The 11,939-nt window shown below is 29.8% G+C and overlaps 1 protein-coding gene across 1 annotated transcript; it reads right to left on the reverse strand.

Annotated features, from left to right (window-relative positions):
• Positions 1-3,523: 3,523 nt before the first annotated feature.
• Positions 3,524-4,236, reverse strand: LOC104804440 (glutaredoxin-C6). Its single transcript, XM_010528743.2, has one exon. The coding sequence runs from the start codon at positions 4,184-4,186 to the stop codon at positions 3,767-3,769; it is 420 nt and encodes a 139-aa protein (XP_010527045.1). The 5' UTR covers positions 4,187-4,236; the 3' UTR covers positions 3,524-3,766.
• Between the last annotated feature and the right edge of the window lie 7,703 nt (positions 4,237-11,939).

Here is an 11,939-nt window from a genome sequence, read left to right on the forward strand (position 1 = left end):
TCAGCTCGCGAGCCAGGTTCATTGAACACGTGTTCAATGAGTCTGGCTCGTTAGACTCGTTTTTTAATGACCTGAAAAAATTACGACTCAAATCGTTCGTTTTCTGGTGATCCACGGACCATCTCGCGAGTCGGGTTCGTTTCGACACCCCTATTAATAATACCCGTTAATGATCCAAGCGGGATCTGGTAAGTTTTTTAAAATCTATGGTTCATATGATTGTAACTTTTAAACGATTTCCAAACTACCATCATGGTATAATGTTTTTTGAGACTTTTTAAAATTAGGTTTTACTGTAGAAATTAAAAAGAATTGGTGTATTTTTTATAATAAATTAAAATTTGTGAAATCTGACTTACGATTTGTAAATAAATGTTATTTTTGCTCATCACAAATAGCAATGAAGATTCTTCGACGAGATTCTCTGGTGGTCCCCGCATTTGCATCTACTATTACAGTCACTGCATGTCCGCCACGTGTTCTTCACCATTAAAATTAAATTAATAAAGATCAAAACCACTCTTTATGTTTTTGCGTATTTATTTATATAATTGTAAATATACAACTATAAAACTCCATCAATTTAGTGGAATCAAAAACGTCACAAAAAAGTTAAAACAGTATATTAATCAAATTCGAAAGGAAACTTGAAGCAATAATTAATTGAATATTGGAGAATAGTGTTTGTCAATGTCTTTTCCAAACACGAAGGAAACTTGTGGGGTTGAGGTGGGAGGAATCTGGTGGTTTTATAAAAATTATAATTTGCTCCTTAATAAACTAATTATTTACAAATTCGTCCTCTTTATCTTTCCCTTCCTACTAAAATGGTTGAGAATTTGATGACGTTCTCTAACCATAGAGAAATTGAAAGAAATCAATAAAGACAAATCCTAGTTCGAGTAATCCTTTTTTATATTAGAACGGATCCTTGTACACAATGGACGTGGAATGTCATTGAATCTAGTTAGATTAATTTTGTTTATTTGAATTCATTCATATAAATCAATAAAATGCAGTATTAATTATACGTATCTCTAACAATATCAAATTAATATCATATATTGTTTAATCGTATTATTAGTATATTAGCGTTTTGGAATAATTGGTTGTATTAGGGGCTATCTTGGCCGGCAATAAAACATATTTTTCTTAAACCTAACCATGCACTAAGTAGCGTAGATTTATTCACCGTTTTTAATAAGATACGGACGCACATTAATGGCAATGGAGGCAAAGACCGCCATTAGTTTAATTAAAAAATATAATTTTCCTTGTAAATTTTCACAAATTTGTAAATAAAATTAGAAATTCCCCCATATTATCATAGAAAAAATTATATTTGCCCTCTGCTAAATAATTTCCTAGATCCGCCACTGATAAGATACATCATTGATAGTTATATGAATTAACGCATATTAAGTGACCCTTTTGATCTATTTTCACTATCAAATTTAGGTGATATAAAGATTCGAAATTCGCATCAAATAAAACTGAAGCTCTTTCAAAACACACTTATATGTATATACTCCTCGTGCGTGTTTCTTCTTTTATAATCTGTAATTACAATAATGCTATAATTATGTATACTCTAAGCCTCTCTTACTCCTAGAGTCTTCCGAGTAAGACTCTCAAAAACCTTCTTCCTCCTTCAGAAGTTTCACAAGCACACAACCAACACTATTTTCAACAAAAAAGTTTATCATTATAATCTATAAATTAGTTTCTAATGACTCAAAAGTCAAACCCTAAATATGGTGGTCTAATAGCTGGTTTTGAATTCCTTTCCCTTTCACATATCACACACACACACAACATTATAAAAGAAATTGTAGGTCAAAATTGGAATATAATTCTTTCCTAAGGTTTATTATTGGCATAGAGACTTTTTGAATATCAATGATTGAATGAGATTAGAAAAATCAATATGCAATTGCAATTTAATGGGTCTCTTTTATTATTATTTATTTCTTATTGCTGAATATATGTATTGTTTTCGACCAATGTGCATGCTAAAATTGATATATATCCAATAGTGATCATTATACAGCATGATTGCAAAATCATATGTGCATTTGTTTTATATTTTGTTATGGTTTTCCTGAAACTTGAACGACATACATATTCTACTAGAATGAAATATGAAGTGATACTTTATTTCAATTCCCTAGTTGTAATAATAACAACAACAACTATAATAATAATAATAATAATAATAATAATAATAATAATTGATTATTAATACTTTATGCTGAACAAAACATATTAATCAACTGAAGTAATTCAAAAAGGACGTCAGGTTTTAAGGGGCGGAAGCACTTCAACGTACAACAAAGCACATAGGTTTTCGGGGTTTTATTTCTTCCATATATATATATTTGATCAATTGTATTATATAATTATGAATATTTATTTTATTGGAGAAATTGGATGAGCTCAGCCTTGCCATCACAATTCATCAAGTTGCAAATTAATAATAAAAATAAAATAATATGTAATCATAACCTTTAGTTTGGAAGACATGCCACATGTTACCACAAAAATCTCAACCCCACAGCCACTTTCTACAAACCTGTGTTTATTAAACGTGTGCATACATATATATACATACACTTTGCATATTCATGTATATATAAATAATTACATATATACTATGATACCAAATTCTAAAAAAACTATTTTTTTTTTTGCTTTCTATGTCATATTTAGAGTTTTAAGGTTTTGATAATAGGTAGAATGGGTTAGAGAACATTATGAATAGTGACGTATAATAAAATCAAATTGAATCAGACATCTGATACAAATATAAAAACGGAATTAATTTAATAAATAAAATATAACTAAAACAAAATCGAATAAAGAAATCTAAAATGTTCACTTCTAGTTTAATTTTGTAGGTTTATTTTCTTACATTTAAGGTTATAGAAATAAGAATTCAAAGTGGAAATTATTTCTCTCTCTCTATCTCTCTTTTCAATGAATATTTGAGGAAAATTCAATAATTGGGGAAGAAGTGAGATTTTGAGAAGATGCCACTTAAACCCATTGTCACTGTCAAAACGCCTCAATTATTGTTTGAAGTGGGACCTACATTTTCCACCTATGAATAAAACCTCAAATAATAATACAACAAAAAAAACTCTTTTTTTGTTTGTTGTTTTCAAGTCAACAAATCACGTAATTTTTAAAAAAAAATAAGCATTTTTTCTACCATCGTTACAAATATAAATATTTTCAAACAACTTATAACGTACCCTTTCAAACGTTGAAAATTTAATTCTCCGAGTGTATACTGTAATAATTAAGATTTTATAATAACAAAAACATTTATCAAATCGCTAAATATATACTTTCTAACATTTCCTGAACATGAAACATATGAAACCGTGATGAAAATTGGTCCAATCTTCTTGATCTTCATCATCTCCCATTTCCATACACTAAAGTTCAATTTCCATGCATATATTCATGTTTTCGTAACCACAATTAGTGAACGAACTTTCCTAAACAAATGGAAAATTGCTAGAAAATGAGACGTGAATTATATATATACACACACAGATACATATTTCCGTGGATCGGTTAATTATCCATAGGGCATATTCGATCATATTTTTCCTTTCGCGAGCATTGAAAGAGAAACCCTAATTTTTTTTTTTCTTTTGATCAACACTACAGCGCTATAATTCATCTTACAACATTATAACAAAGGGAATATAATATAACCCAAAGAAAAAAAAAAAAGAGGATCGAGAAAGAGGTGAAATTACGATTGTACCCAAAGAGCACCAACTTCGACGAGCTTGGGGACAAGATGGCCGCTCAGATGAAGGGCGACAAGTGACTCGAGACCTCCGACGCAGTCTCCGCCGATGAAGACGGCGGGTGCGGCGGAGGAGACGCCGGAGAGGGCGGAGATCTCGCCGTCGTCGAGCTCGATGACGGTGGGGCAAACTCCGATGGTGGCGAGGAGCTTCTTCATGACGTGGCACATGCAACAGGACAATCCGCTGAAGATGATGACCGGATGCTCCGATATCAGCCGTTGGATCCTCTCCTCCGCCGTCTCCTCCTCGTCGATCGACAGCCCTCCTCCGCCGCCGCCGCCCGAGGACGACGCCGTCTGGGGGAGCGGAGTGAGGTCCAAGCAGACGACGTCGTTCGGGAAGAGATGCAAGTCTTGCATCGTTCGTGAGAGAGGAAGAGAGAGAGAGTTGTGGTGTTTTTGGCTTTTGGGGTGAGAGAGAGGAGATTGTATGTGTTTATATATATATATATATATATGACTAAAAAAAGAGGGAAAATGATTAATTTTTTTGCGAATAATAAAGAAAATGAAAGAGGGAATTATTATTATTATTATTATTGGGAAAAAGAAAAGGACAAATAATGGAAGGAGAAGGGAGAGGAGTGAGTGGTGGGTGTGGTTTGCTTACATCACAAAGTACTGTCCCCGTGATGTGCTTGTTTCTTTTTTTTTTTAATTTAAAAATAAATAAATGAATTTAATTGTTTCTTGCATTGAATTTGAGAGATTATTAATTTTTTTAGATGCTTTGGGAGTTCCACAGTCCACGCGCTAGATTTTATTGCCGATGGCGACACCTTTCCCCTTCTCTCTCTCTCTCTCTCTCTCTCTTCTTCTCTCTCTCTCTCTCTCTCCCCCCTTTATATCGTTTCCTTTTTCACCGTCCATTTTGCTTTCATTTCCCTTCGGATCTCATATTTCGATTCCATTAATTCGAATCCATTTTTTTATTATAAAAAACATTCATTTGTTTATTTTTTTGGAGTATCATTTTATTTAGAATACTATTCAAATTTATGTTATATTCTATTAAACAAAATCTTCATTTTTTTACTATATTTTCATTCTAAATTCACTCCATTTATTCAATTTTAAAAATAATAATCAAACGATTTTTATATCCGATTCAATTCGAGTAAAATTTCATTCTATTAAATATGATTCTTTATTTGATTTCATTTTCCGTATATTGATTCTTATAAAAAAAAGGATATCGTATCCCACTTATGATTATTTATATTGGTAGTGACGTCATTGTAATGATTTTGTGGTTTAGTCTCAACATTGAACAATAATAATAACAATAATAATTCAACTTTAGATTAAGCTGAAACATGAATCTAGGTAGCGATTATTCTATACAAATGTATTAATTTTATAATGCTAATTTCCAAACCGTTGGCCCTCCTCCAGCTGCGCTATTCTTGGTGCTATGGGCTGATTTTTTTTTTCTTATTTAAAATTATAACCTAGACAAACCACTGTATTTTGACACTAGATTAAATTATTTTTTATTTACTTTTCAAATTTGAAAACAGTTATTTTATTTTGGTTTTATATGAATTTTGTTCCAACTTGTTTTGAATTTGATTTACTCATTATTATAATTTCTTTTTTGAAAATTTTTAAAAATCAATTCTGACGCGATGAATTTAATTTTAAAAGTTCATATCCTGTTAACTTTTAAATAAAATTAAATTTAAAGAATATCATACATTATTCAATCATCAGAACTCTCATTTCAACATATGTACCATAAGTTATACTTTCCATAGTTGGCGTGTCTCACTGAAAGAATGAAAGATTTGTCCTCGGTTATATTATTTTATTTTGATAATTTTTCATCCAAAAATATTTTATATTATCTCTATCAAATATGATTCATCCAACAACACAATTTAATCCTTTTGGATTAGACCTTCTCTTCTTCACCTCTCTATTCCACCTACTTTTTTATTTTTAAAATATTTACATTGGAATATATAATATCAAACCTAATTAAATAAAATAATATATAGTTATATTTGAATTGGAATTGAAATAGAATTTTAAAATTAAATTAATTGCAGAAGAACCGATCCCAAAAATGAAAATGAAAGTATTTTATAAAATAATTCTTTAATAAAAATAAAAATCAAACTGAACCTAAAGAATACATTAATCAAATAAATACCTAATATAAAAAGGAATCTATTTTTTATAAGGCTGTAAATATTAAGTACTAAAATAAACGAATAAAAACAGTTTTTTTATTTTTTTGGGCACGAATTCTCCTATTAGTTATTTAGTTTCAGTTAACAAAAAAAAATAATCTCCTATTAGTTTTATTTTTAAATTTAGAAAAAGAATTATTTTTTCGAAGTAAAATAAAATAATAGCTGACGTGATGTGGGGCCCAACAAGAGAATGACGTAATCATAGGAACTAGATTCCGCTTTCCTCGTCATGATGACGTTCCTTAATCAACACGTGGAAACCCAAGAGGCCTCCCTCCCCTTCATGCATGGAGAAACTGGGACCCGCATAAACTTTGGGACCCACAACATGGCCTCCTTTCACCTTCTTTTACCATTTACAAGTTGCGGTGGTGCCGTGAAGAAGACAAATTAATATTCCAATTTAAAAGCTTTCTTTAAGACAAAAAATGCTTCAACTATATAATTTATAATTTACAATGTTTTTTTCGTTTCAAACAATTTACCGACTTCTAAATTTATAAACTCATATCTAAAAATCTAAATTAACTGAATTAATCATGATAATGAAAATGATCATTTGTATCTAGATATAAAAAGTGAGTCGAATAATGTATATAAAAGTATTATTGTATATGAAATTATATTAGTTAAAACGGAAAATAGAAGGATAATGAAAATATGCTTATAAAATAATTTTGAATAAAATCAAATATAGTTCAATTGGAATCAAGATCGTTTTTCAAAACTCAAAACTCAAACAAAAAGATAATTTCAATTATCTATTTATTATCACAGTTTGTGTAGTTTCCTAGAGTTCGATTCGATAGTGGAATAAATTTAAACAGTTCATATCATATGGGTTTATGTTTTGTGAGAATAGGTCAATTAGATGGCAACACCTTATGTAATGTGTAATTCATACTCACTAAATCTAATTGAAATAACATAATTATATATGAGAGGAAAATGACAAATTTAAATATTTTAATATCCCAAAATTCCGTTCAAACTTGTCATAGCCAAGAAACTCTCGAAAAATAATTTTAATATTTTGCAACTTGGAATATTTCGCTTAGTTTTTTTTAACCTTTTAATATTTTTTTTGGAGGCAACGAATTGTTTGAGAATTTTTTGCGTTTGTTATGAATAGTATAGTTTTTCTTTTATGTTGTTTCTATGTTCATTACAATTTTATTTAATTTATTTTGAATTTTCATGCTCTCTCTCTCTCTCTCTATATATATATATATATATATATATATAACATTTAAAACTCTTAGAAATAAAACGACAAATAAAACTACGTATAACGTATCATCCCGTGGAACCACCATTCCATCATAAAGCTCCATTTGTGAAGACTTTGGACAACCGTCGAAGGTGGTTTTCTTCTTCAACATGTGATAACGTAAGCAATTTAAAATGCTATTAAATAAAGTTAGCCTTTTTTTTTCTTCTTATCTTATATATGTATTTAAATATTTCGGGTGAATTTATGAATTTTGAAGAATTCAAAGGTGTATGGGTAGAAATGTCTCTTGTTACTTCATTCGAAATGTTCTTATTTATATAATTTTATATAAAATCAAATCACACTAAACCGAATTAAATGAAATTACACCCATCTAACTAATCTTATTCTCTATTATGAATCCCTTTGTTCAAGATGTGATATCTTACAACATCATAAAAGTATTATTAAATTAAATTTATGTATTAATTTAGCACCCTATGGAATCTTCTTCTTCACCCCCCACATATGACATATGTAATATGCTGCCATATTTCTCAAATCCGCTTCTCCAACAACAAGTCTTAGGCTTTTAGAAAATAAGCCTCAGAATTTTCCATATTTCTGTTCAGTTGCTGCAACTTTCAATTTAGTCAGATAGACCCAAAACCCCAAGCAAAGAAGATCTCCCGCATTTTCGATTACACCCTCATACTTTTTAAAACTCGGAAATTACCCCTCAGCAGCCCATTTGTTGCAATTCGGTCTATGGAATTTTATATATTTACGCTACAACCCCAAACTATCAGAAGTGGGTTGGAAAATTAAAACTCTGGACCTAGTTCGTAAAACTCTGGGCCTTTGAGGATGGACTCTGCATTCTATTTAAAATAGGGTTTACACGAAATTATCAAATAATAACAAAAATATTTCTAAAAAAGTTTATTATTATTAATAGACGTGGCGCTTTTCTTTCATAGTTCCCATCAAATTAATTTGACTCTTGAAAAAAAAAAAAATCATTAGTAAGCATGCAGAATCGTCTGCATATGCCAACAAAACCCGCCATCGAAAACGGGAATAATTCGTTATGGTAGGTCGAATGTTTCAACATCTGTGGATCATCCCAATGTCTAAATGACATAAATCATGCATCTTATTTTAGAGAAATATTGCTGAAATTTATTAAAAAAAATATATTTCTGCAATATGTACATTTCTTTTTCAAACTTTACAATCTATACATATTTTTTTTTTGGATAAATTTTCCCAAAACTTACATTTTATTTAGAAATATTGCAACTAATTTTAATGTAGTAAAATATTGGATAATCTTCACATATGGATAGATTTTTCGGATTCATGGTGTTCTCTCCAATGTTTATTTTTGCATATATTCTCATTTTTTATAAGGTACAGTAAATTTTCACATTATAAAAAAATGCAAGCAATTTAGAACCACAAGATGAGGAAACAAAGACTCTAGGATACATCATCAAACATCAACACCGCTTTAGTTCCAAGTTTATTTGGAGTCGTCCGTATGGATTCTTCGTTTCCACTTATTTCGGTTTTGCGTTACCTCTTTCGGAATTTATAACAATTCTAAATCGTTCTTAATTACATGTTCCCAAGTCAGTTAGATCTATCCCTTCCTGTCTCCACCCTCATTTCTATACTCTCAACTTTTCTAATCGGCGTATCAATCGCCTTACGTTGTACATGTTTGAACCATCTTAAACGGTTCTCTCTTAACTTCTCTTGTCTATCTATTACATCTATTTTCTCTCTAAAATATTCTAAGATAATAGGAAAAAATTAATTTCAAATTGAAGCTTTATTGAAAGAGAGAGAAGAGAAAAAAGGTCAAAAAATCAGTGAAGATATTGGGAGGGAAAAACTTTAAAAGGAAACGTAATCATTTTGGTAACGTGTTCCTGCTTCTGCTGCATTCCTTTTTATTATTTTTTTATAACTATAAAAATTTTAATATATAGTAAGCCAGAACTGTGTTTTTTTACTACTTTTAGAATCAAACTAGTACAAAAAAATATGTACTTTTCTTAAAAAGGATTACTAAAATAATATTTTTGTGTTTAGAAAAATTGGTTAATCTTCTCATTAGAGTTTAGATTGAAATTTAGGGTTTGATTTTAAAAATAGTTTTTAAACAAATGTTTTCCTATTTAAAATATGGTTCTGAAGTCAAACTGTTTTCATATTTTAAATAAAATGGGATAATTTTCTCTACCTGATATATCTATCTATCTATAATGCAAGTCCTAACTGCACTAAAAAAGGCGATATTTGATTAAGACGTCCGTTAAGAAAATTAGATGAATGATAAGGAATCCATGCCTAACCATAAAACTAAACCGCAAATTTTGAGGGATCTATATTGAATTTATATAATTTTATGTTGATATTCCAACTACAAAATACACCAAAAATAGATGGGTTGACTCCGTTGTTTTTTTTTTAATATTTGGACATCTATGTTTGCGTATAAAATATATAGAATAAAGTTTTTTGAACGGTTGATTTTTTAAATAGATATCAAAATAAAAACTAGAAGACAAAAAATATTAGAATGTACTTGTCAAAATCAAACATGATAAGAACAAATATACGACAGAAACCTAGATTAAAAAATATAACTAAAAATCAATAAATAAAATGACAAGATAAAGTATAAAATAACGAACACCCAAACTTGGATACCTAGTGGTGAGAGAACATACAAAGTATGTTTTCACTCTGGATTCAAATCCAAAAATGGAGAAGAACATTCATCTGCGCTTTTTCGATCTTCTGGAAGATGTAGTCGGATCAAAGATTTTGGTAAATCTCCGGATTATAAAAAATAAAAAACAAAATGCCATGAACCCCAACATCTTTATGTGATTTTTCAATTTGCTAGATGAATTTATTTCTTTGACCGGATATCTAATGTAGTCATCTCCTTTTGAAACGCATTCTTAAAAACAAACATCACATTTTTTTTAATTTAGAAAGATTAAACATAAATTTTCATTTTAATAAATATAAACGACAATTTTTGTATTGGATATACACAAATATTTATTCCAACAATTGTAAAAGCTGAGTTTTTGAATTGATATTAAAAAAAAATCAGGTTATTTTAATAGTCCATATGAATAGACCTACCATATAGAATGGGTAATTAATTTTTGCCTCCCAATAAAAATAAAGCAAACATAAGCTTACATAGTGGACCGGCTGTGGGATAGACACACTTCCACTTATCCCTTCGGTTGAAATTCCTCTTGTGCGTCCATACCTTCTTTATTTGCTTCTGAGCTTTTGCAATTCCATTATTTTTTTTTTATTTTAAATAAGAAAAAGAATTAAAATTGAGTTTTGGGACCAAAGAAAACAGATAGTGAAATGATTTCGAAGAGCACTCTTAAACTGTAACTTTTTTTTTTTTTTCTGTCTCCACTGTTTTGTGATCAGTCTTTTCCTTATCATCTATCGTTTAAGTTAAGGTTGGACTGCACCGAACTAAAAAAAATAAGATATTTTTTCTGATCCGAATCCTTCTAAAATTTTAAAACGGTATTATTTTTAAAAAACTGAGTTTTTCAAAATTGAACCGAACCGAATCAAATTTTTTTTAAAAAAAAATCTGAAAACCATTTTCTTAAAGGAAATCTATTTTTTTTAATAAAAACCGGAACCGAAGAACCGAACCGAATATAATATAAAAACTGATTGATACCTATTTTTATAAAAACCGAAAAAACCGAATCGATGTATTACCATCCCGAACTCGAATCGATTTTCGAAATGCCTGCTCCTATTTCAAGTCACTAAAACCTTTTTTTCCTTAGAATGATATAAAATGTCTATGACGGACAATTTATTGGACCGGTAAGATCCATAAAATCATCTCAATTATTGTAGTTTGGTATCTAACTTAAAAGATATATCATATTATAATACAATTTTAAGAAAATGATTTCAAATTGAAAAAAAAAATTTATTGTGCTTCATTGATTATAGAAAGCGAAAATTGTAAGATGGAATAAATTTTTTACTAGATAGGTTCCGCTTGCAACCCTCCAAATTTTGTTTTTTTATTCATTCGCAATTTGCGGTAATAAATATACCTTATTTTATTTCAAGTAGATCTAAACTTGATTATTAAATTCCAAATACTAAGTCAAACTCTTGCATGGTAAATTTTAATAAGTACATTCAGTTCCGCAAACAGTAATTTTTTCAGTAACAGTAACCAATATATCTTATCTAAAATAGATAACTTCAAAACACGACGTCAGTCTAATAATAATAGACGTTAAGTTTATCCATATAAGATTATTTATTTTCATGAAAATATTTCAATGCACCAATTAATAAATCACTTTCTGTCGTATCAATTCCCTCCATTTGATTATATATATATATATATATGTATGTATATTCACGGAAAATGGCACTGTTGCATTCGTGGGATAGTGGGGGAAAAAAGACCCACTTCCTAAAGTGTTGAAACATTATAAAAACGAAACGTAACGCACAATAACAGACTAAAGAGGAGAAAAAAGGATAAATGGAGAAAGAGAAAACGTTGTTGTCGTCGTCGTGGGAGGAGATGATGACGATGATTCCTCCACTGGAACCCGAAGCGTTGACTGTGGTACTGGCGTTAGCAGCTGTAGCGGCTGGGGGCGGGGGT

The sequence above is a fragment of the Tarenaya hassleriana genome, unplaced genomic scaffold (assembly GCF_000463585.1).
Source record: "Tarenaya hassleriana unplaced genomic scaffold, ASM46358v1 Cleome9, whole genome shotgun sequence".
NCBI lineage: Eukaryota > Viridiplantae > Streptophyta > Magnoliopsida > Brassicales > Cleomaceae > Tarenaya > Tarenaya hassleriana.

Excerpts from the sequence above, each read along its gene's own strand:
- LOC104804440 (XM_010528743.2), bottom strand. The coding sequence starts at position 4,186 with ATGCAAGACTTGCATCTCTTCCCGAACGACGTCGTCTGCTTGGACCTC.